We start from the raw sequence: 21,449 nt of genomic DNA, 5'->3' as shown, positions 1-21,449 counted from the left end.
TCACCTCTCTCAGTCTTCCTAGAATTAAAGAGAGCTAGGGCCTTGCTCTGGATTAGGCTTTGGTTTAAAGGAATGTTGTGGCTGGTTTGATCTTTTATTCAGACACTAAAACTTTTTCCATATCCACAGTAAAGCTGTTTCACTTTCTTATCATTCACGTGTTCACTAGAGTAGCACTTTTCATTTCCTTCAAGAGCTTTGTCTTTGCCGTTACAACTTGGCTAACTGGTACAAGAGGCCTAGATTTGGGCCTATTTTGGCTTTCCACATACCTTCCTCACTAAGCTAGCCATTTCTTGTTCTTGATTTCAAGGGAGAGATGTGCAATTCTTCCTTTCACCTGAATGCTTAGAGGCCCTGGTAGGATTACTAATTGCCCTAATGTCAATATTGTTGTGTCTCAGGAAGTAGGGAGGACTAAAGAGAGGGAGGAGGAAAGAGAAAGATGGGGAATGGCCAGTCAGTGGAATAGTCAGAACACATACATTTACGAAGTTTGCATTCTTATATGAGTTTGGCTCATGGTGCCCCCAAACAATTCCAGTACTAACATCAAAGACCACAGATCGCCATAGCAAATATAATAATAATGAAAAAGTATGACATAGTGTGAGAATTACTGAACCATGACACGGAGACATGAAGTGAGCAAATGCTGTTAGAAAAATGGCACAGACAGACTTGCTCGATGCAGTGTTGCCACAAACTTTCAATCTGTAAAACAGCAGCTATCTGTGAAGTGCAATAAGGCAAAGCACAATAAAACAAGGTATGCCTGCAGTCACAACAAATATGGCAGTGTTTGTCTAATCACGGTGCATACGTACACGGTATATGTGGGAGGACATGGAAGAGAAGGATTTCAGTGTCTTGATTCTGGCTACAAACTAAGTCCCAGGCAGTAAAATGAGGTGATTCCATTATTTGAAAAGGGCATTCAGTCCGAAAACTAGATACCTGGGGAAGGTCTTGACCTGCTGACTTGGGTTTCATGATTATAAACATAGTGAGCTATACCTTCTCTGTGATAGGTTCAGTCCCCAGCCTACAGAAGCTGCCTATCATTTTTTTCCAGATGAAATGGACTGAGTATTTCTCCTATTGTTTTCCCTCCAACAAAACCACCTCCTCAATATCTGTGGCCCATGCTGAACACACACACACACACACACACACACACACACGAAACCTCATTTAGCAGGAACAAAAATTCACCCCAAAACCTATCCAAGTTTTTTTTTTCCAAATGAAGAGTCATTTCTGCCTCCAATTTTTGGTGTTCCCTGAATTCTTACTCATTATATTGCTATTGAAATCTATACCTTTAAACTTGACTTGGGTTCCTCAAAATCCTTTCCCCTTAACTCCCCACCTTTCTAAAGCACCCACAAACACATTGCTAATTTGGTTTTGTCTACAAAACTGTGAGCCTTATGTCATGAAGCAAGAGGTATTGTGTCAGCCGAGGAAGTCTGGACGTTCCTCTCCTTAATGCCATGGCGACCACCCTACCATTGGAAGCAGCTTCTAGTGTATCTAGAAAGTACAGGATAGTGGAAGAACAGATCTTATATTAGTTTGTAGAGGATAAAGCATATTCAAATATGTCATAACCACCAAAACTGCGGTCATCCCACGTCTACCTGGATCACTGCTGCCTGAGGACCCAGTAAATAGATCCATCTTTCCTTTCCCGTTGTAGCCACTAATGCCTTTTCACCTTAGTAACTAAATGAGTAACTTACATTAAGGTGAGCAAGGCAGACCCAATGGTTGTGTGAAGAAAATTTTAGTAATTCTTTTTGCTTGTCTTATTTTTCCTTTAAATTCTATTGTCTGAGTTACATATTTATAAAAGCCATAGAAAATAAACACCCAAATACATATAAATTGTGAAGGCATGACCCCAATATTTCTATGGCTTCAGAATAGTTGGAAGTCTCAATTCCTGAATCACTTTCTGACGACATGCATTTGGGGAATGTGCTCAGCAGAGTGACAGCTTCTCCGTCACCTTAATAAAACCTCCCTAGCAATAATGTTAGAGGTGGGGTGGGGGAGGGCTTCTGAGAGGATTTTTGGTCTGTTTTTTCAACTGACCTACTTTGCATACAGTACCAACTTTTCCACCATCCCCCTTCAATCTGTCTTTGTTCAAGGACCTGAACAGAACACAGAGAGATCCTATGAGAGAATAAATAGTGTTTTTTCCTACTTTCTCCCACTTTCATTGAGAGAAATTGAGTGGTTTGAGGTATGTTCCTGATCTGTGATATTAATAGGAAAGACAAATCCTCTATTAAACATCTTGACACATCCTATCAAGACCCTATTCTTGGGCGTGTGAGGTAAGCCTCAAATGTTACATAACAGGGGAAATCCGTAGAGCCTGAATTGAATTACTTGACATTTCTAACCCACAGGAGCTGGATTTCAAACTTAATGTTTGTATTACTTGACACAGTTTTTTGCCCTTCCTTATTTCTGTTTAAAGTCTATGGGATGTCAGGAAGCGGAATCATGAGATCTGCTTTATTCCTTAATTCAGTTCAGCGTGCACAGCGTCTTATATTTAATAGCCATTCAACGAATATTCATGGATTTGACAGGACTTACTTTAAAATAGTGCTTTAAACTAAGGCTTTGGTTCTCCAGCATTAGTGTGAGTCAGAATCACCTGGAGAACTTGTCAAATCACAGATTACCTAACCCCAGGCACCAGAGTTTCTGATTCATTAGGTCTGGGGAAGGACCCTAGAACCTATATTTCTATCAAATTCCCAGGCAGCAAGTTGGGGATCACATTCTAAGAACCATGGATCAAAGAAGTGTGTTTTATACACATATACGTATGTACATTCTCTGTAAGCACAGAAAAGAAGGCAAGATCTAGGAATAGAGAAACATTCATTTTTCAATGTTTAGTTTCCTTATGGTAATATGACCATGTTATATTTTTAATTACTAATAAACTACTAAAACTAAAGGAAACAATGAATAGATTTGGAATTATTTAAATTATGTATGCTGTTGCCATATGACAAAAATAAAGATAATTGAAGATTTGGCTCTAAAGTCACAATATAAGTTTATTTGTACAATGTATATTTTAATTATTTTCAGAGGTAATCTTATTTCTTTTGGACAGCCTTTCAAGCTTCGGGTAATCATCCACATTTTAAAAGTGAAGGAAAACTTCAGAAAAAATTGCTCTAAGTGTTCAGAGAGGTTGAGTGCGTTTGTCCTCAAGCCAAACAGCTCCTAAATCGTGAAATTCGCATTAGCACCCAGATTAACTGTTTTAATTCTATTCCGTCTCCCATCGCACATCTCCATCTATTGCCTGATGTTTCAGTTTTGTGATGTCGCCAGCCCCCGATAAGCAGGCGGTAATCAAGGGAGTAGGGCTTGCACTGGAATTAGAACACCTGGGTTCTAGACTCGTTTTTCTACCAATTAACTACCACCCCAACTGCGAGGCCGCCGTCAACAGCCAGACCAACCTGGCGCTCTACGCCTCCTACCTGTATGTCCACGACGACGTGGCCTTGAAGCGCTCTGCCCGGAATTCCGGCACCAGCTCCTGTTGGAGAGGGAGGCGCGGGCGCTCACCGCCAAGCCCCGGTGGCTGGAGAACCAGCACCGGCCCCATCGCCTGCAGCATCAAGACGCGGGGCCGCGGGGGCTGCAGGCGCCGCGAAAGCCTCAGCGTGCGGCTTTCACCTGGAGAAGCGAGCGACCAGCCTCGCTGATCTGCACCAGCTGGCCCCGGATGGGAGCGACGCCCACCTGTGCGAGTTGCTAGAGAGTCCCTCCCTCCACAAGCCGGTCAAGTCCTTCAAAGAGTGCGTGGCTATCTCACCAACCTGCGTGATGGGGGCCCTGGAAGCCAGCGAGGCAGAGTGCCTGTGACAAGCCCCGCGGGATCCATGGCAGTAAGAACTCAGCTTGCCTGCCTTCCACATGGCCACCTGGTGATGTCCCCCGGTCACCATGCTGGGCATGCTATTGCAATACTGCCTTTGCAATACATTCGCTTAAGATGTTCTTTCTTCCAATTTCACCATTCCTTTCAATAAAGGAATATGGTTCCCAAATTTAAAAAACAGAAACAAAACAAAAGAAAAAGACGGAAGCAAGAGTATTCATCTTTCTGTGCCTCAGATTCACTCATGAAAATGATAAAATCTGCTTTATCTTCTTCATGAGACTGTGTGAAAATCAAATTTTACAATGTATTTGCAGTTTAATCTAATTATTCATACCTACTTCACTGCATAAAGAATCTAGAGACAGTTTGGTAAATAAAAATAATTTAGAAATCTATAAAGTCTATTAGAGATTTAAAGTCTAATTTAGGCAGTGTGATTATAACTTGTATTATTTTAGTTTAGCAGTCTCTGAATTGAATACAAAGGTAGATTAGATTAACTGTTAATACTTAAGATACTTAGATCAAGTTATATAATAAAGAATATGGAATGACCTAGCTAGGGATATAATCCACTTTGGAACTAGTAAGAATGGGGAAAAACGCTACAAGTGACTCCATATTCTGAAACGAGTACACAATTCTGGTATGAGGAAAGGAACATTAGTAGTGCAGCTGTTTCCCCAAAGGGGGGGAAAACTTTGATTCAACCTTTCTCCTACCGACTTCCCTTCTTACTTCCCTTCAATTGCTTTCCAAAAAGTTTTGAAATATCTGTCTTCTGAATTTCATGTTTGTTCAACATTCTCATGTAATTTCTTTTGCATCTTACTAACATGATATTCTAAATGGAATATAAATTTAGGGCCGTTCTCTCAGTGACCCTAATAACCCTTACTTGCTAGGGAGTACATGAACGTATTCTTTCTAGAAGCCCAGCCTTCATCTAGTTATGTTCACTTTCATTTAACTCAATTGAACCACAGACTACTGAAGCCAAAAGCTACCTTAAGACAACATTGAGTCCCCACTCCCTCATTTCACAGATGAGGAAGAAAGGAGCCTAGACTAGTGGTTAAAATCACATAGCTACTTAGTGACAAAGCTGGTACTAGAACTAAGGGGTCCACCACTCCCGTGACAGCTTCCCATGGCCATACCATGCCACTCCCTCTGGAGTTTGCACCTTTACCTAGGAAACTAGCATGTTAGAGCTAAGTCAAAGGTCCTCACTGTGAAGCAGAAGGTCCAGAAAAAAGTGCAGAAGGTACAGAAAAAATTTAGATGGGAGCAGACAATGTGCATTGGAGTCCTGAACCTGATTTACTCAACACTGTCCTGAGGCATGTGTGTGGCTTTACCTCAATGAGCCCCAACTCAATCTTTTATGAAATGGGGACCAAAAATACTTACATTAGAGGACCCATGGTGTGGCAGAACATGGCCAACTCTGTCCAGAATATAGGAGGTAAATAATAAATATATCCTCTCTTTCCTTATTTCTCACACTGTTCCACCTTCCTTCAAATAATATCTTCCACGGATCAATATTTCTTTCCCTTGCATCTGTAGAAGTAAATTCTTGGATCTTCCTTCTTACCTCTGTGACTTTTCCCTTTTCACCCACTATGCTAGTTTTCCCTTCCCTTTCAGCCCTACTCTTTCACCATGAGTGAGCCCAAGATCCCTTCCCTTTCTGCTCTACACCTTCCTTTACAAACTCCTTTTCAGGGCATCCACAATGAGTGGGGATTGCTTACGGTGAAAAGCTGATGCCAGCAGTACCCGTGTCCCCGCCATATTACCCTTTCAACAGTGCTCCTAATATTCTTTTAACGATCAACAGCCATTATCCAGGCATTTGGAAAACTGGTAATGACATAGTCCCAGCCTGGTGTATAATAAATGCCTCAACAGTGTGAATATTAAATTTCAGAGTTTTTATTCACTTCTTGTTTCATCCATTGTCTGCTCAGCTTTAGGAAGCCTTCATGACATACCTGTTGCCTCAGCAAAATATGTGACACTTGTCTGAATTCCACTTTGACCTTCCACCCGTGTTGAAATATCAAGTTTGAAAGAACAAGTAGAAATAAAGAATATTCTTAAGAGAGCCAGAGAATCATTCACTTGAAAATTTCTCCTTTATTTTGCAATTCTAAGAAGTCGCCAACATCATTGCGAGATTTGGCTTGTGTACACCTGGAAAATATGAGACTTGAATATTTCATGTTGACACTCCAGCTTCTCGTCCCTTGGGGGTGGGGAGAGAGGCTGAACGGCATGTGTTAATCCTGTCCCTGGACGGTAACTCAGCATATGCCACAGGGGTTCCTGGTGGCCTCTTCGTCTTTCGGTATTTACCCCCTACCTTTTCATGCAAAATGAGTTTATTTAGCTGTTCGTATATTGGAACAAAGGACTGTTCAGGGTCAGCCTTAGCCTCAGGTAAAGAAGGCAGATGTTTATAGGGTTTGATTTTTTTTTTTTTTTAAGTCCAAAAGCCTCCTACAGAAAATATTTTTTTTTCCAATAGCTCTATTGAAATCCCCATATTAGTCACTTTTGTGGAATGAAACAGAAAAAATTATCTGATAAAATATACAAGCTATCTTAAAGCCATGGCACATAAAGCCCCTTTAACTTACTGATCAAACTAGATAATTAGTCACTTAGAAGGACTAAACAGAAGAAAATTGCAATGAGAAAGAGGAGGAAAAACAAGACTTGGAACATGTCTAAACTTGGAAGGGCAACACTGTCCAAACAGTCGAAGGAAAAGATAGAAAGGAGATATCCCTAGGTAACCGCGCATGATTTTAAAGTGATTGCTTAGGACCAACCCTAATGCTATATATCCATCTTTCTGTCTGTCCATCCATCCATTTAACACAAGCTTATGCAGTAACTTTGAATGAAGCACTGTGATGCTGCAGTAAGAACACAAAGATGAAGGGTCTCATGTCTTTACTCTTAAAGGACTTACAAAGGAATAAAAGCATCAAAGCAAAATTTATAGGTCAGTCTTAGATGCTGTCATAGCTGTCAGCCGATGGTGCTAAGAACTGACATTTGTTATCTTGTGACAGACACTGTTCGATAGATGAATTACTCATTTACTCCTTCCAGTAATGCTCTCAGGTAGATTATTTCATCAAGTCCATTTTACAGATGAGAAAGTGGTGATAGACCTTAAGTAACTTGCCCAAATCCTACAGATAAGATGAGATAGGATTAGGATTTGAGTCCCCGTTATCAAAGTCCAAAACCCATTTTCTTAACCCTTGTTGCTGGCTCCCAGGAGTCCACAGGAATAGGAGCAAAACCAAATAAAATCTTGGAGAACTAAATTTGAGAAATATTACACAGATTCTAATGGTCCTCTCTACTTGAATTTTCAGCTAGTCAGCAAAGAAATACAGTTCTTCAGCTGAAATTGGGAAGAATATATGGTTATTATAGTCATTGCTTCATCCCCTAGAGCCTCAGTATGGTTACGAGCTTAAACATCAACGTTATTCAGTGGCAAACTGTATCTTCAAGGGTTAAAAAGGTTCCGTAGGACACCTTTGAGTTGTTATGATTTGGCCATTTTCATTGTGAGTAGAGATAGGCATTTGGGTATTTCTTAGGCTCACAAAAGAGATAGGTGATTAAAAAAAAAAAAAAAAAGATAGGCCAGTGAAGATTTGTGAGCAAGACAAATTTTGTCAGGGTATAAGGAGGAGACCTAGAAGACTGAGGCATCTAATTTGATACACTTATAAGCCACAAACATGTCTGAATGACCAAGAGCCAGCCACCACCACAAAATAACCAGGATAGGTCCGGAGTCAGCAGGCAAGAGCTGGGAAGAAGGCCAGGCCAATAATGAAAGGGGGCATTAAGGTACACATTAAACTCTCCAAAGGGAAAAAAAAATAAGCAAAATTTCCAAGACATCCCTAACAAAAAGTTGAAGTATTAACATTTTTGCTGAAGTAGCAAAAATGACAAATTTGCTGGTTTCACTAAGTACATTGTATCGCCTTTTTTTTTTTTCCCCTTGATGTGGGGAGGTGGTAAAGCTTCACCGAGCAATAGTGAGGGTGTAAGAGACTTTTCAAAAGTGGTACATCAACCAATTACTGGGAGTTTGAAGGGAGCAGTTTATTTTTTTGGCGTTGAGAAATCAGCATATTTGGAGCTGGCATCCAATGACTTAGTCCCATTCCCTGAGCAATTTGGGATTCCAGATGGGAGAGAAGCCGTCTTATTTCAAGGAGTAAAGCTGCCACTGGAACTCAGGGCACATGATTGAAATTTCAGACATCTGATTTTGTCAGAGTTCGGATCCCTTTCCTTTGAAATGCCCTGCCTTAATAACCGCTTTAACCCATTGCCAATCTTGCTGGCAACCATGCCCTCCTATGATTGGGAACATTAATGAACAGTCACTGGCTACTATAATTAAACCCAAACACTCCTGATTTCAGTATTAAGAAAAAGCCATTGCTCTGATTTTCTCTTGACAACACAAAAGTCTTGCCATCCCTGAACTGTTTAATTATTGAAATGAACTGTAACAGGACACCGGATAGGGGCAGAGGTCGCTGAACAGTTCTGGAAGTCAGAAATCGGGCAGGGGCTGACGCAGAGCCTGCCAAGGCCTCAGGCTGCAGCCTCAAACCCACACACTTTTTCTCAGGCAGCCCTCCTCTGATAGGTAGGACGAGAGCGGGACTGACTTGCTAGTATTCCAAAGGCCCAACGGTGCTTGCTTGTTTTAAGACAAGCCAAAATATGTTCGGGTGACCACCACGACTTTGCGATTCCCATGCCCTACCACATTCCTCTTTTCAGATCCCAGGCATTTTTTTTTTTTGTCTCCCTACGTGCAGTCCAGGATGTAGACAAAATGAATTCCAAGTGACCTATGTGGGGGTGGATTTTTTTTAGAAACAAACAGCAAATTAAGAGGGGAAAAAAACTCCTGTTCTCACTTTTTTTTTTTTTTTTCTTTTGGAAGGGAGTGTATATGTTTATTTTCTCAGAGACGCTTTCTGGCAGTGACAACAAAACTCAATTCTATAAAAGTATCTTCTTTTTCCCCCCAATTTTAAAATACTAAATATCAGTCCCCTGTTTTGTTTAACTTCCTTTTCTGCCTCCCAGACCTAAGTGAACCTATGACAATTATTTTCTTTAAATAGAGATGTCCAATTTTCTATGATTCTGGAATAAGAACATTTCCTGGAAAGGTAGGGATTTTTTTTCTAATATGTCAATAATAGTTTAACTGTTACCAAAGGTGATGGGGAAAAAATAGCTGGAAAAGATTGCTAGAGATGTTATTTCTAGGTAAATCAGAGTAAAAGTGTGATTTTCCAGTATGTTAATATTTAATATTCAAGAGTATTACTTAAAATCAAGAAAAGTTATAAAAATAAGTACATTCAATGGTTTGATAAAAAGATAAAGTCTAAACATTTTGTGTGCTCTGACTTACAAATAGAACCTTCCTTTTAAAGAAAAAATAGTATCAGAAGTAACAGGGTTTTTGGGGTGCCTGGGTGGCACAGCGGTTAAGCGTCTGCCTTCGGCTCAGGGCATGATCCCGGCGTTATGGGATCAAGCCCCACATCAGGCTCCTCTGCTATGAGCCTGCTTCTTCCTCTCTCACTCCCCCTGCTTGTGTTCCCTCTCCCGCTGGCTGTCTCTATCTCTGTTGAATAAATAAATAAAATCTTTAAAAAAAAAAAAAAGAAGAAGTAACAGGGTTTTTGGTAGTACCAGATATAGCCTGAAGTTGTCCTCAATCTTTGTATTTTACACTGTTCTCTTGGATGCCACCCTTCCCCCACGCCATGCCTCGAACCAATGGAATCTGTTACTCCTCTCACCTTACTAAAACTTGTCCTAAGTCTCAGCAATGAGGAAACCTTACAGGGACTTAGTAATCTTCTAATTGTAGAACTTGGGTATGTGGCCTCTTTTTAGGACCAGCAAAGGTCATGGGTGGACTTGATATTACTCTCGATGCATACCATTTTTAGCCAAACTGAGCACCTAAGCAATTAACGATTGCACTGGGACAAGAAGCCTAAGCCAGAACGATCTCAGGTAAATGGGACATCTTATGTATTTATGTAAATATTTGATAGTAAAGAAACTCATGTTTAGATATACATGCCATGGCTGTATCCTGTCCTTTTCCTAACCAGACTACCCCTTCTTCTTCTTTCACTTACTGCCCCCATCCCTTAAGCTGAACTCCTGGGTCAATACCGCTGGCTTCCTGGGGTCTTTAACTCAACCTTTGCCATCTCCAGATATTCTCCAGTCTTTCTAGATAGATTTGCTGAGGTCAGGTGAGACTTTGGTGTGTCCAGGCCAGGTTCCCAGAGTGAGAGCTCTCTGCTGTCACTCAGACCCTCTGTCCCAGGCCAGAGGCCTGGAAGCCAAGAGCCCCCATGTGAGAAAAGCTTCATGGATTATGCATGGTTCCATGGGTGAAACAATTAGGACATGTGAAATGTAGTAGGACTTTATTATAAGCTGACTTAGTAGTACAAAAACTTAGTATCACGGGAAGAAGTCCATTGGCCGTGATATTATTGTGCATAGAGAAAAACCCTGGCATGGTCATGATGAATATAGTTGTAGCTGTCTCCAGGGACAAATAGGATTTTTAAAAAATCCCTCGCAGTTCCAGTGGATAAGTTTTGTGAAAAAGAATGGCTAGCAGTGATTTTCAAACTTTAGTATTTATAAGAATCACCTGGGATCATTTGAAATAGTTCCCGGGTTCCATCCTTCAGTAAATTTGATTAGATGCCCAAGAAGTATGTGTTATAAGCCCATCAGGTGATTTGGGCGTCAGGGGTCCACACAGCCAAAAGCACTGGGACAAAGGCTTCATTTTTCTCAGTCGTCCTCTTGCCAGCCCACAGGATGCCGTGGGCCTCTAGGTAGCTTCTTCTGGTTGCCTGCAAGTCCTCATGTATCAGGAGGGACATGCAGACCCACCTACGACTGGAAAAGAAGCTTCCTCATTCCTATAAAAGTGGTATGCTGTGCGTCCTGGGAAAACAGACCACTTTTGGCATAGACTTGAAATTAAGGACTAAAATCAATCTCCAGAGAAATAATGTTAAGTATAGCCTAAACCCCACTCAAGGAGAAACCGTGACTCCCTTTATGATCCAGACTTGGCAAAGAAAAGTTACAATGTGGCCCAGCCACCTCAGCGATGTAGAGGAATAGACTACAGAAAATATGAATGGAAATTACTGGTAGAGAAACATCTGACTTTTTCAAACAAGGTGAATTTTCCTCTTGGTTGTCTAATTTAACATTCCAATCTGAGAAGCAATCCGGCGACTGAAAACTGTACTTAATCCATTCTTTAAATAGCATTACAGCCTTTTTCATTTCTCTCCACACTGCATTTTGTTGTTTTTGTCTCAGAGGCTTTAACACAGGGCCAGGACTTGCACTGGGAGGCCTGCGGATTACAGGAAATAATGACCTGTATATATTTAGTTGTTCAAAGGAAATTAGAGTAGCCTGATTTTTATTATTCCCCATTGCCCCCCGTTCTCTGGTGTAATAACTTGCCCTGTTCTCTAATTTACTTTTACATCATCGGAAATGTATACCATTTAGCCCAGATTCTCCCATGACCAATCAGGACCTGCTGCTAGCTAGGTTAACAAAACCTTCCACAGAATGGGAAGCCTTCCTAATGCAGGCCAGCCAAAGACACGGAAGAGCTGATCTTTCTGCAAAGTATGTGATCTGGAGAAATTTACCAACTTCTTAGGTAGCCGGTGAAAGCGGTATGCCCCTGCCGCTGAATGTGGCAGCTAACCTTTTAGATTAACCTTCTCTTGTAAAAATGTGTAGGCAATTTCCTTCTATTTAATTTTTTAATCGTTAATCTATCAGTGTATTTCCAGTGGTGCTGCTTCCCTGTCCTGCCTGTCCTTCCCACCCCTTTCTTACCACCAAGCTCGTTAGTCTATTCAAAGTCAATAACCAAAATTGAAATTCATCTGTTTGTATTTTTTAATCTAGAGTAAAAAGCTGGTCTGTTTTTTTTTTTTTTTTTTTAAGAACTACGATTAGATGTTTAGATTATGATTTCATTGAGATTTTCTAGTTCTGTAGCACATATCTTCTGAATGTGCCAGAATACTGGGGGGAGGGAAGGGGACAGCTGAAAATACAATGTATACATTGGAGATGAATATCACAATGTCTTCAGAACACTTGCAACTTACCAGCTTTTCTTTTCTTACCACTCTATAGGTGCTTTATGGACTCTTCGAATGAAACTAACATTTGAAAGGCAGGCAAAACTGATTTTTGTTAGATTCAGTGTGTTCTTTGCAACAATTAATGAAGGTTTGTGGATTCTCTAAATTCCATTACAATAGGGTGAGCTGTGTGCTCTTTAACTGGCAGGATTTGGCAGGATAAAAATGAAGAGAAGTAGTAAGTAGTTTTAATAATCACAACTTCTGAAATCCGCTCCAACATGATCATATTTTAAGAGCTCAATAAATTTGGCCTTTATAAACTTTTCTTCATCCCTCCCCAAGCATTTCTTTTCAGTCTGGGCAGTTGCCTCATTATTAAATAGGTTTCTCTATTCCAAAACAAACTCAAGTCACTAGTATTCATTTGACTTTAATTTCCTTCAGTCTCCTATATTGTAAGATTAATTATTGGTTTTGTTCTCTCTCCTCCCTGCTCCTTCTGAAACAGTAGCAATCCGCCTCACTTTCTTACTTAAAATTTCTTACAAAGAGTATTTTTTTCTTTTTTGAATACTCTCCAGTTTGATACCTCTGGACGGTCCTCACGTCTTCCTAAATCTTAACTGAAACCTCTCAACTCTCCGAATTTAACGCAATTTTCAAAACAGTTGCTACTATATAGTAACTCTAAGGACGGAACCATGGTTTTATTACTGGAGCTTAGGCGGTCTCTCTTACCAAGCTGGCCGCCTTGCTTTTAAATCCTGATCTAGGTGACACGGTAACTTGGCTGAGTCTGTCTGCAGAGGTCGCAGAAATGCTTTTGGAATACTCCGGCTCACTAACCCTCTAAGGGCCTTTGAGCCTCAGGAAAATTTGGGATATGAATAGTTTATACCTCAGTGTGTATTTAAATCAGCTAGTGTTTATCCTTTCCAGAGAGTTCACCAGGTGCTTGGCCATGGGGCTGGGGGTGAGGGAATGGGCCTGAGGGTGAGCGAGGTGGCTAGGGAATAATGTACAGAATGGGAAAGAGAAATACCGATTGTGTTCTCTGCAGTGAAAAAAAGATTCAATCGTCAAACTTCAATTAGAAAATATTCATTGCAATTGATTGATTATATTCATTCCAAAATGATTTCATAGGGTTTCATGAAAACCAATATTATAGCAGGATAGACAGATAGATAATATATTGAATTATTTCTCTTAAGATAGAAATTTGGATTTTTCTATCCCGCTTTTTCTTGAAGGTTTATTTATGGAATTTCAATTATTCCATTTATCTGTATGTTTGTCCTTATGCCAGAACCAAACTGTCTTGATTACTGTAGCTTTTTGCTAAGTTTTAAAAACAGGGATTGTGAGTCCTTCAACTTTGTTCTTCTTTTCCAAGATTATTTTGACTATTCTGGGTCCCTTAAATCAATTTTAGGACAGCATGTCAAGTTCTGCAGAAAAACCAACTCAGATTGTGGTTAGGATTGTGTTGAATCTGTCGATCAATTTGTGAAATACTGTCATCTTAACGATATTAAATATTTTGGCCTGTGAACATCAGATGTCTTCCCATTAGTTTAAATCATCTTTAATTTCTTTCAACAAGTGTTTTTGATTTTTTTTTTAGTTTTAAGAGTATGAATTTTGTACTTAGTTTGATAAATTTATTCCAAAGTATTTTATTCTTTTTCGTGGAATTGCTTTCTTAATTTTGTTTTCAGATTGTTCATCGCTAATGTGTGGAAATATAATTGAATTTTGTATTTTGATCTATACCCTGCGCCCTTGCTGAACTCATTTGTAGGCTCTAAATTTTTTACTGGATTCTTTAAAATTTTCTATATATAAGACCACAGCGGCTACAAATACAGAAAGCTTTAATTTTTTTGACTCCATTCAGGATGTCTTTTATCTTTTTCTTGCCTAATTGCCCTGGCTAGAACCTCCAGTAAAGTGTGAAATGTACATGACAAGAGTAACATCTTTGTCTTGATCTTAGGGGGAAAATATTCAGTCTTTCATCATTAAGTATAATGGTAGCTAATGGGTTTTTTCATAGATGTTGACGAAGATCCCTTCAATTCCCAGTTTATTTGTGCTTTTATCATGACAAAATATTGGATTTTGTCAAATGCTTTCTCTACATCTTTTGTCCTTTACTCTGTTGGTGTTCTGTATTCTATTAGTTGATTTTAGAGAAGTTAAACATCCTTGTACTCCTGGGGTAAATCTCACTAGTTCATTGTATATAATCCTTTCTATATGTTGCTGGGTATTACTTGCAGGATTTTATTGAGGAGTTTTGCTTCTATAAGAAACATTGTTTTGTTCTGCAGTTTACTTGTGACGTCTTTGTCTGCTTTTCTTATAGTGTGATACTGGCTTTTTAGAATGAGTTGGGGAGTATTCTCTCCTGTTCTAATTTATTGACGAGTTCATCAAAACTTGGCACTAATTCTTATAAATGGTAGAATTCATTAGTAAAGTCATCTGGGTTTGGGTTTTCCCTTGTAGGAGGGCTTCCAATTTCTGAGTCAATCTCTTGTTGTATGCTGCCCTGAGTATTTTTGCAATTCTAAAAGTGGAGGCATTTTTCTCTTATTTGCAAAAGCCAAAACTCACTGAAAAATTATCTTTGGTTTCATGATAAGGGAGGAGAATGAAGAGAATTCCTCCAAATGCAGCAGGAAGGAAGGAAGAAGGAAGACTTCCCCGAACTGGGGAGGGAGTAGGCTTATCAGGCATAGTTTGCGCACAGTCCTAGGGCGGGGCCAATACTTTAGAGCAGGGATGTGACCAACTAAAGATACTGCACGTGAAGTTTGGACTCCAGAGAATCTCCAACTTTCTCCTGCCTCTAGAGACCCTGGGAGCTGTAGGGTCACTACACCTACAGGCAGCTGTATAAGCCGATACACACGGATCCTCAGTAATACGTAATATGGATTTATGACTAACGCCTGGAGGAATTCTCCAACATTTTGACTTTACCTAAAACCCATGGTAGAACAGTGGCTTTGTTGGATTTTAATTGATTTAAAGAAAATAAGGATAAACATCTTAGTGTGTTGACTAAAATTTGTAGAAGTCATTTACATTCTACATCTTCATAGTTCTCCACAGTAGACCAGCCATGTCTGAACAGCCCTTCAGCAGAGCTGAGTTATCTAGAAATTCTTCTAGAATGTTAAGCCCTTTCGGTATAATATAGAGATAATGTTCCCTGATTCTGGAGCCAGAGTGCCTGGAATTATTGCCTGGTTCAGCTACTTAGTAGTTATGGGCACTTAGGCAATTACTTAGTCTCTCTGGATCTCAGTTCCTCAGTTTTTAAAATAGTGATAATATGTAATACCTAACACAGTCCCTACCATGAAGAATTATATGACAATTGTTATTTGCTCCTTATCTACTAATATAATTGATGTTACCAAAAATAACTTGCTGAAGAACTCAATTCTGTGCCTGAAAATGCCAGGCTTGGTACTGGTCTTTTAAATCCAGTATGTCAAATAGGTGTCAGAGCCCTGCAGGGTAATATTGCCATACCCCCCATTTTATAAATGAGGAAACAGATGAGGAAAGATTTAGTGATCTCTCACTCCAGTTCACTCAGCTAATACGTGGCGGGTCTAACACACAGATTTGGTCTGAGTCTTTAGTCCATGCTGCTGCTTATCCTTCAGGCTGCTGCCAAAGTAATTTTGCTATAGTGCGGCTTTGATTATAACACACTCAGCTCAATGGGTCCTTATTGCCCATAAAATAAAGCCTAAACTCTTAGCTTTAAAATTCAAAGCCTACTATAATCTGGCCCAAATCTCCATTTCCAGCCTCTCTACTCATTGATCCTTCTCACACCAACTACACTCCAATCAAAATATATAACTTTTAATTTGCAAGTATGTCATGTACTTCCCTGCAAGGATGTCTTTGCACATGTCTTATGTCCCTTCTACTAGAACATTCTTCTTTTTTTTTTTTTTTATAATGATTTTTTATTATATTATGTTAGTCACCATACAGTACATCCCCGGTTTTCGATGTAAGGCTCGATGATTCATTAGTTGTGTATAACACCCAGTGCACCATGCAATATGTGCCCTCCTTACTACCCATCACCGGTCTATCCCATTCCCCCACCCCCCTCCCCTCTGTAGCCCTCAGTTTGTTTCTCATAGTCCATAGTCTCTCATGTTTCATTCCCCCTTCTGATTACCCCCCCTTTCTTTATCCCTTTCTTCCCCTACTGATCATTCTAGTTCTTATGTTCCATAGATGAGAGAAATCATATGATAGTTGTCTTTCTCTGCTTGACTTATTTCACTAAGCATTATCTCCTCCAGTGCCGTCCATGTTGTAGCAAATGTTGAGAACTCGTTCTTTCTGATTGCTGAGTAATATTCCATTGTATATATGGACCACAACTTCTTAATCCAGTCATCTGTTGCAGGGCATCTCGGCTCCTTCCACGATTTAGCTATTGTGGACATTGCTGCTATGAACATTGGGGTGCATATGGCCCTTCTCTTCACTACGTCTGTATCTTTGGGGTAAACACCCAGTAGTGCAATGGCTGGATGATAGGGTAGCTCAATTTTTAACTTTTTAAGGGACCTCCACATGGTTTTCCAGAGTGGCTGTACCAACTTGCATTCCCACCAACAATGTAGGAGGGATCCCCTTTCTCCACATCCTCTCCAACAATTGTTGTTTCTTGCCTTGTCTATTTTTGCCATTCTAACTGGCGTAAGGTGGTATCTCAGTGTGGTTTTGATTTGAATTTCCTTGATGGCTAATGATTTTGAACATTTTTTCATGTGTCTGTTAGCCATTTGTATGTCTTCATTGGAAAAGTGTCTGTTCATATCTTCTGCCCATTTTTTGATTTGTTTATTTGTTTCTCGTGTATTGAGTTTGAGAAGTTCTTTGTAGATCTTGGATACCAGTCCTTTATCTGTAGTGTCATTTGCAAATATCTTCTCCCATTCCATGGGCTGCCTCTTAGTTTTTCTGACTGTTTCCTTGGATGTGCAGAAACTTTTAATCTTGATGAAGTCCCATAAATTCATTTTATCTTTTGTTTCTCTTGCCTTTGGGGATGTGTCATGAAAAAGGTTGCTTTGGCCGATGTCGTAGAGGTTGCTGCCTATGTTCTCCTCTAGAATTTTGATGGATTCCTGTCTCACATCGAGGTCTTTCATCCATTTGGAGTTTATTTTTGTGTATGGTGTGAGATAGTGGTCAAGTTTCATTCTTTTGCATGTAGCTGTCCAATTTTCCCAGCACCATTTATTGAAGAGACTGTCTTTTTCCCACCGGATGTTTTTTCCTGCTTTATCAAATATTAGTTGCCCAAAGAGCTGAGGGTCCATTTCTGGGCTCTCTATTCTGTTCCATTGGTCTATGTGTCTGTTTTTGTGCCAGTACCATGCTGTCTTTGTGATCACAGCTTTGTAGTACAGCTCGAAATCCGGCATTGTGATGCCCCCAGCTTTGTTTTTCCTTTTCAACAGTTCCTTGGAGATTCGGGGTCTTTTCTGGTTCCATACAAATTTAAGGACTATTTGTTTCATACCTGGGATGCAAGCGTGGTTCAATATTCGCAAATCAATCAGCGTGATACATCATATCAACAAGAAAAGACTCAAGAACCATATGATCCTCTCAATCGATGCCAAAAAAGCATTTGACAAAATACAGCATCCTTTCCTGATTAAAACCCTTCAGAGTGTAGGAATAGAAGGTACATTTCTCAATCTCATAAAAGCCATCTATGAAAAGCCTACTGCAAATATTATTCTCAATGGGGAAAAGCTGGAAGCCTTTCCCTTAAGATCAGGAACACGACAAGGATGCCCACTCTCGCCACTATTATTCAACATAGTACTAGAAGTCCTTGCAACAGCAATCAGACAACAAAAAGGGATCAAAGGTATTCAAATCGGCAAAGAAGAAGTCAAAATGTCTCTCTTCGCAGACATGATACTCTATATGGAAAACCCAAAAGAAGCCACTCCCAAACTATTAGAAGTTATAGAGCAATTCAGTAACGTGGCGGGATACAAAATCAATGCTCAGAAATCAGTTGCATTTCTGTACAGGAATAACGAGAACGAAGAAAGAGAAATCAGGGAATCCATCCCATTTACAATAGCACCAAAAACCATACGTTACCTTGGAATTAACTTAACCAGAGACGTAAAGGACCTTTATTCTAGAAACTATAAATCACTCTTAAAAGACATTGAGGAAGACATAAAAAGATGGAAAGATATTCCATGCTCATGGATCGGAAGAATTAACATAGTTAAAATGTCCATGCTACCCAGAGCAATCTACACTTTCAATGCTATCCCGATCAAAATACCGAGAACGTTTTTCAAAGAACTAGAACATTCTTCTATCCAGTGCCACCTCCAACATAAGTGCCTTAAATCTCAAACAGATGTAAAATCCCCTGCTCTGTTCTCCCCCAGTAGACCTCATCTTTATCCTTAATGTAAAATAAATGCCAGTGCTTCTGGGTTGGTGAATATTTAGAAGTGCTGGGAGGATTCACATGCCCTTCTGTATTACCCACACAAGAGGCAGCTCTGACAAGGGGCCCATCAGGGTAAAGAGGTATCTTGCAACTTTTCCACCCAATCGTCCATCATTTCAGTAAGTCCAAGTGAAGACACCTAGCTTATGGATATCACTGGTGCACCCACATGGGGCTCCAGGTCAATCTTGTCCATTTCGTGGGCTTATATTAAGATGATGGGAGGCAAAGGCTTTAAACAGATCATGGAAATTGCTATTTAATGTCAACTTCATGGCCAAGTGATTAGAAAAGCACTATAGAGTCTTTTTCAGGGGTCCAAGACTTTATGTGGTCCAAGAATTTATTATGGATACAAGGCACTTCAAAAAGTCTGAAAATATTGAGACCATGGATGTGGCCAAAAGGCTCCAGGATTATGCTTCTGTAATCTAACAGGAGAATTCCCTTCTCCTAACTCAATCTCCCAGCTAGTGGCTGAGTGGTAATGACTCGGGATAAGATTTCACTTCTTAGGTACATTGCCTACATTATACACTTGACTACAGCAGCATTCGCGGAAGGGAGAGAAGGGGCTAGGAGAGAAGTGATGATTAAAGCTATCACCCCAAATTTCCAGGTCATGTTCTATCTCCAACCTTGGCATTATTTTTATGTTTGATAGAGTGATTTCCACACTTTCCCAAAGCACTCAACACATATGTTTAAAGAAAGAAAGAAAGAAAGAAAGAAAGAAAGAAAGAAAGAAAGAAAGAAAAAAAGAAAGAAAAGAAAAGAAAAAAAGAGAAAAAGAAAAGAAAAGAAAAGAAAAGAAAAGAAAAGAAAAGAAAAGAAAAGAAAGGAAGGGAGACTGAAAACGAAAGCAATGAAATGACCACACATGAGTCCTAACCGCACCTACTGAACCAGGCCTAGTAATGTGTTTATTTATTTATTTATTTATTTATTTAAGATTTTATTTATTTATTCGACAGAGATAGAGACAGCCAGCGAGAGAGGGAACACAAGCAGGGGGAGTGGAAGAGGAAGAAGCAAGCTCACAGCGGAGGAGCCTGATGTGGGGCTCGATCCCAGAACGCCAGGATCACGCCCTGAGCGGAAGGTGGACGCTTAACTGCTGTGCCACCCAGGCGCCCCTAGTAATGTGTATATTTAAAAAACACCCCCTGGGTGAGTGTTGTCAGACAAGCTTGGGTCACACTACCTTAGGACAGAGATTTCCGAAATTAGCTAATTACCAGAATCACCTGGAGGGTTTTTAAGACTCACAGATTTCTGGGCCCTAATGCGGACCTCCTAAATAGAGGAATCTGTGTTTCTAAAACAACTCCTCAGAGGGTTCTAGATACGTGAGTCACCACAGTAGAATGTCGCATTAAACTTGCTCACACATGGAACTAAGGTCAGTCTTAGTGGGTAATGAGATCAGCTTTGTTCTTAAAAATATATATATCTTTCTGGTTTGGGTGACAGTGGTGTATGCATTTGTCAAAACTCATTAAATGGTATACCTAAGATTTGTGCATTTCACCATACGTAAATTTTATCATAAAAATAAGTGAACAGATATAGTGGACATACTAGATGTAAATTCTAGCAATGGTACGCATGTTGAAGTCTTCAAGGGTAAAGTGTACTGATCACTAGGATGTAACTTGAAACTCATCAAAAAGGAAAGCGGATAGATGGATAAACAGATACGCGATACAGCAAACAGGGCATCATCGTAGAATCTACATGGTGTGTAAATAGGTGTTTGCTGTATGGTCCTTGCAACTTATTTTTATGTCTGAAAATTTTTATAGTAAAATGTTGAGGAGACAAAGAAGAAAAGAAAAAGAGAATAACTAAATACCAAAGAGACGTGACATTGAAAGTATATCAAGGGATGACAGTTTGACAGAAAAGCTTAGAACTGGCTGAGCAGATAAGCCTCTCTGGGTTCAGCTAAAGTAGACAAAGGAAAAACCAAGAGCAATGAGGAGGAAGATGGTAATGGAGAGTAGAAATGCATTGCTTTGAAGGAGGAACCATTTCTTTTTTTCATTTTCCCATTCATCAGAATATAGGAGTTAATACGTGAGGTGAAGGATATTGTCAGATAAGAATTTTGGCAACATAAAAATTTTGGCTTCCATATGAAATTACTGGCTTGGTGTGTTTGATACATTATTTCTGGATGTTAATTTGGTTTTATTCAGATATTTTCTGTGAGTGCCTATCCAGAATTGAAGATATCCCTGGGAATTAGGAGGGAGGGAAGTGGCCAGCAATAGCCATATTCCATGTAATTAATTATTTGTACAGATTCATGTCATAATATACTGATATGGATTTATGTAGTCATCTACGAACACATTTTATTTTCCATATTAGCTAAAAAGTACAAGAGCATGAAGAATATGTCTTGTTCAAAGTGTTCAGCTTAGTGCCTTTCATATATTGATTCAGGGCTCAGAATTCATTGACAGTGCATTTTCAACATAGAGGATTCAGAGCCAAGTATCACATATACCTACTTGTGATAAGCTTAGGCAGGGGGAGGGGCATTGAGTATACCTCCAAGAAAGGGGAGGCACAGCATGCCTTGAGCCAGAGTTGGGTATGGCCTTATAATTTTATGGGCCATGATGTGGACAGCTTAAGGCAGGGTTTCTCAAACTTGACACTATGCACATTTGGGGACAGTTAATTCCTTGTCGTGTGGCCCAGTCCTGTACCTTGTAGGATA

At 39.8% G+C, this 21,449-nt stretch overlaps 1 protein-coding gene across 1 annotated transcript; it reads left to right on the top strand.

Annotated features, from left to right (window-relative positions):
• Window positions 1-3,362: 3,362 nt before the first annotated feature.
• On the top strand, window positions 3,363-3,912 carry LOC148110726 (ferritin heavy chain-like). Its single transcript, XM_087865210.1, has 2 exons — window positions 3,363-3,585; window positions 3,662-3,912. Exons 1-2 carry the CDS (start codon window positions 3,363-3,365, stop codon window positions 3,910-3,912), a joined length of 474 nt encoding a protein of 157 aa, XP_087721336.1.
• Window positions 3,913-21,449: the final 17,537 nt, after the last annotated feature.

Source organism: Ursus americanus, chromosome 1 (assembly GCF_024610735.1).
Source record: "Ursus americanus isolate L20-20 chromosome 1, mUrsAme1.1.p, whole genome shotgun sequence".
NCBI lineage: Eukaryota > Metazoa > Chordata > Mammalia > Carnivora > Ursidae > Ursus > Ursus americanus.
The sequence above is the reverse complement of the archived record's forward strand: the minus strand, read 5'-3'. Positions and strand labels throughout refer to the sequence as shown.

Bases quoted from the DNA above. Each gene is read 5' to 3' on its own strand.
- LOC148110726 (XM_087865210.1), top strand. From the start codon at position 3,363: ATGTCGCCAGCCCCCGATAAGCAGGCGGTAATCAAGGGAGTAGGGCTT. The intron at 3,586-3,661 runs GTTGGAGAGGGA...CATCGCCTGCAG, and splicing joins GAATTCCGGCACCAGCTCCT to CATCAAGACGCGGGGCCGCG.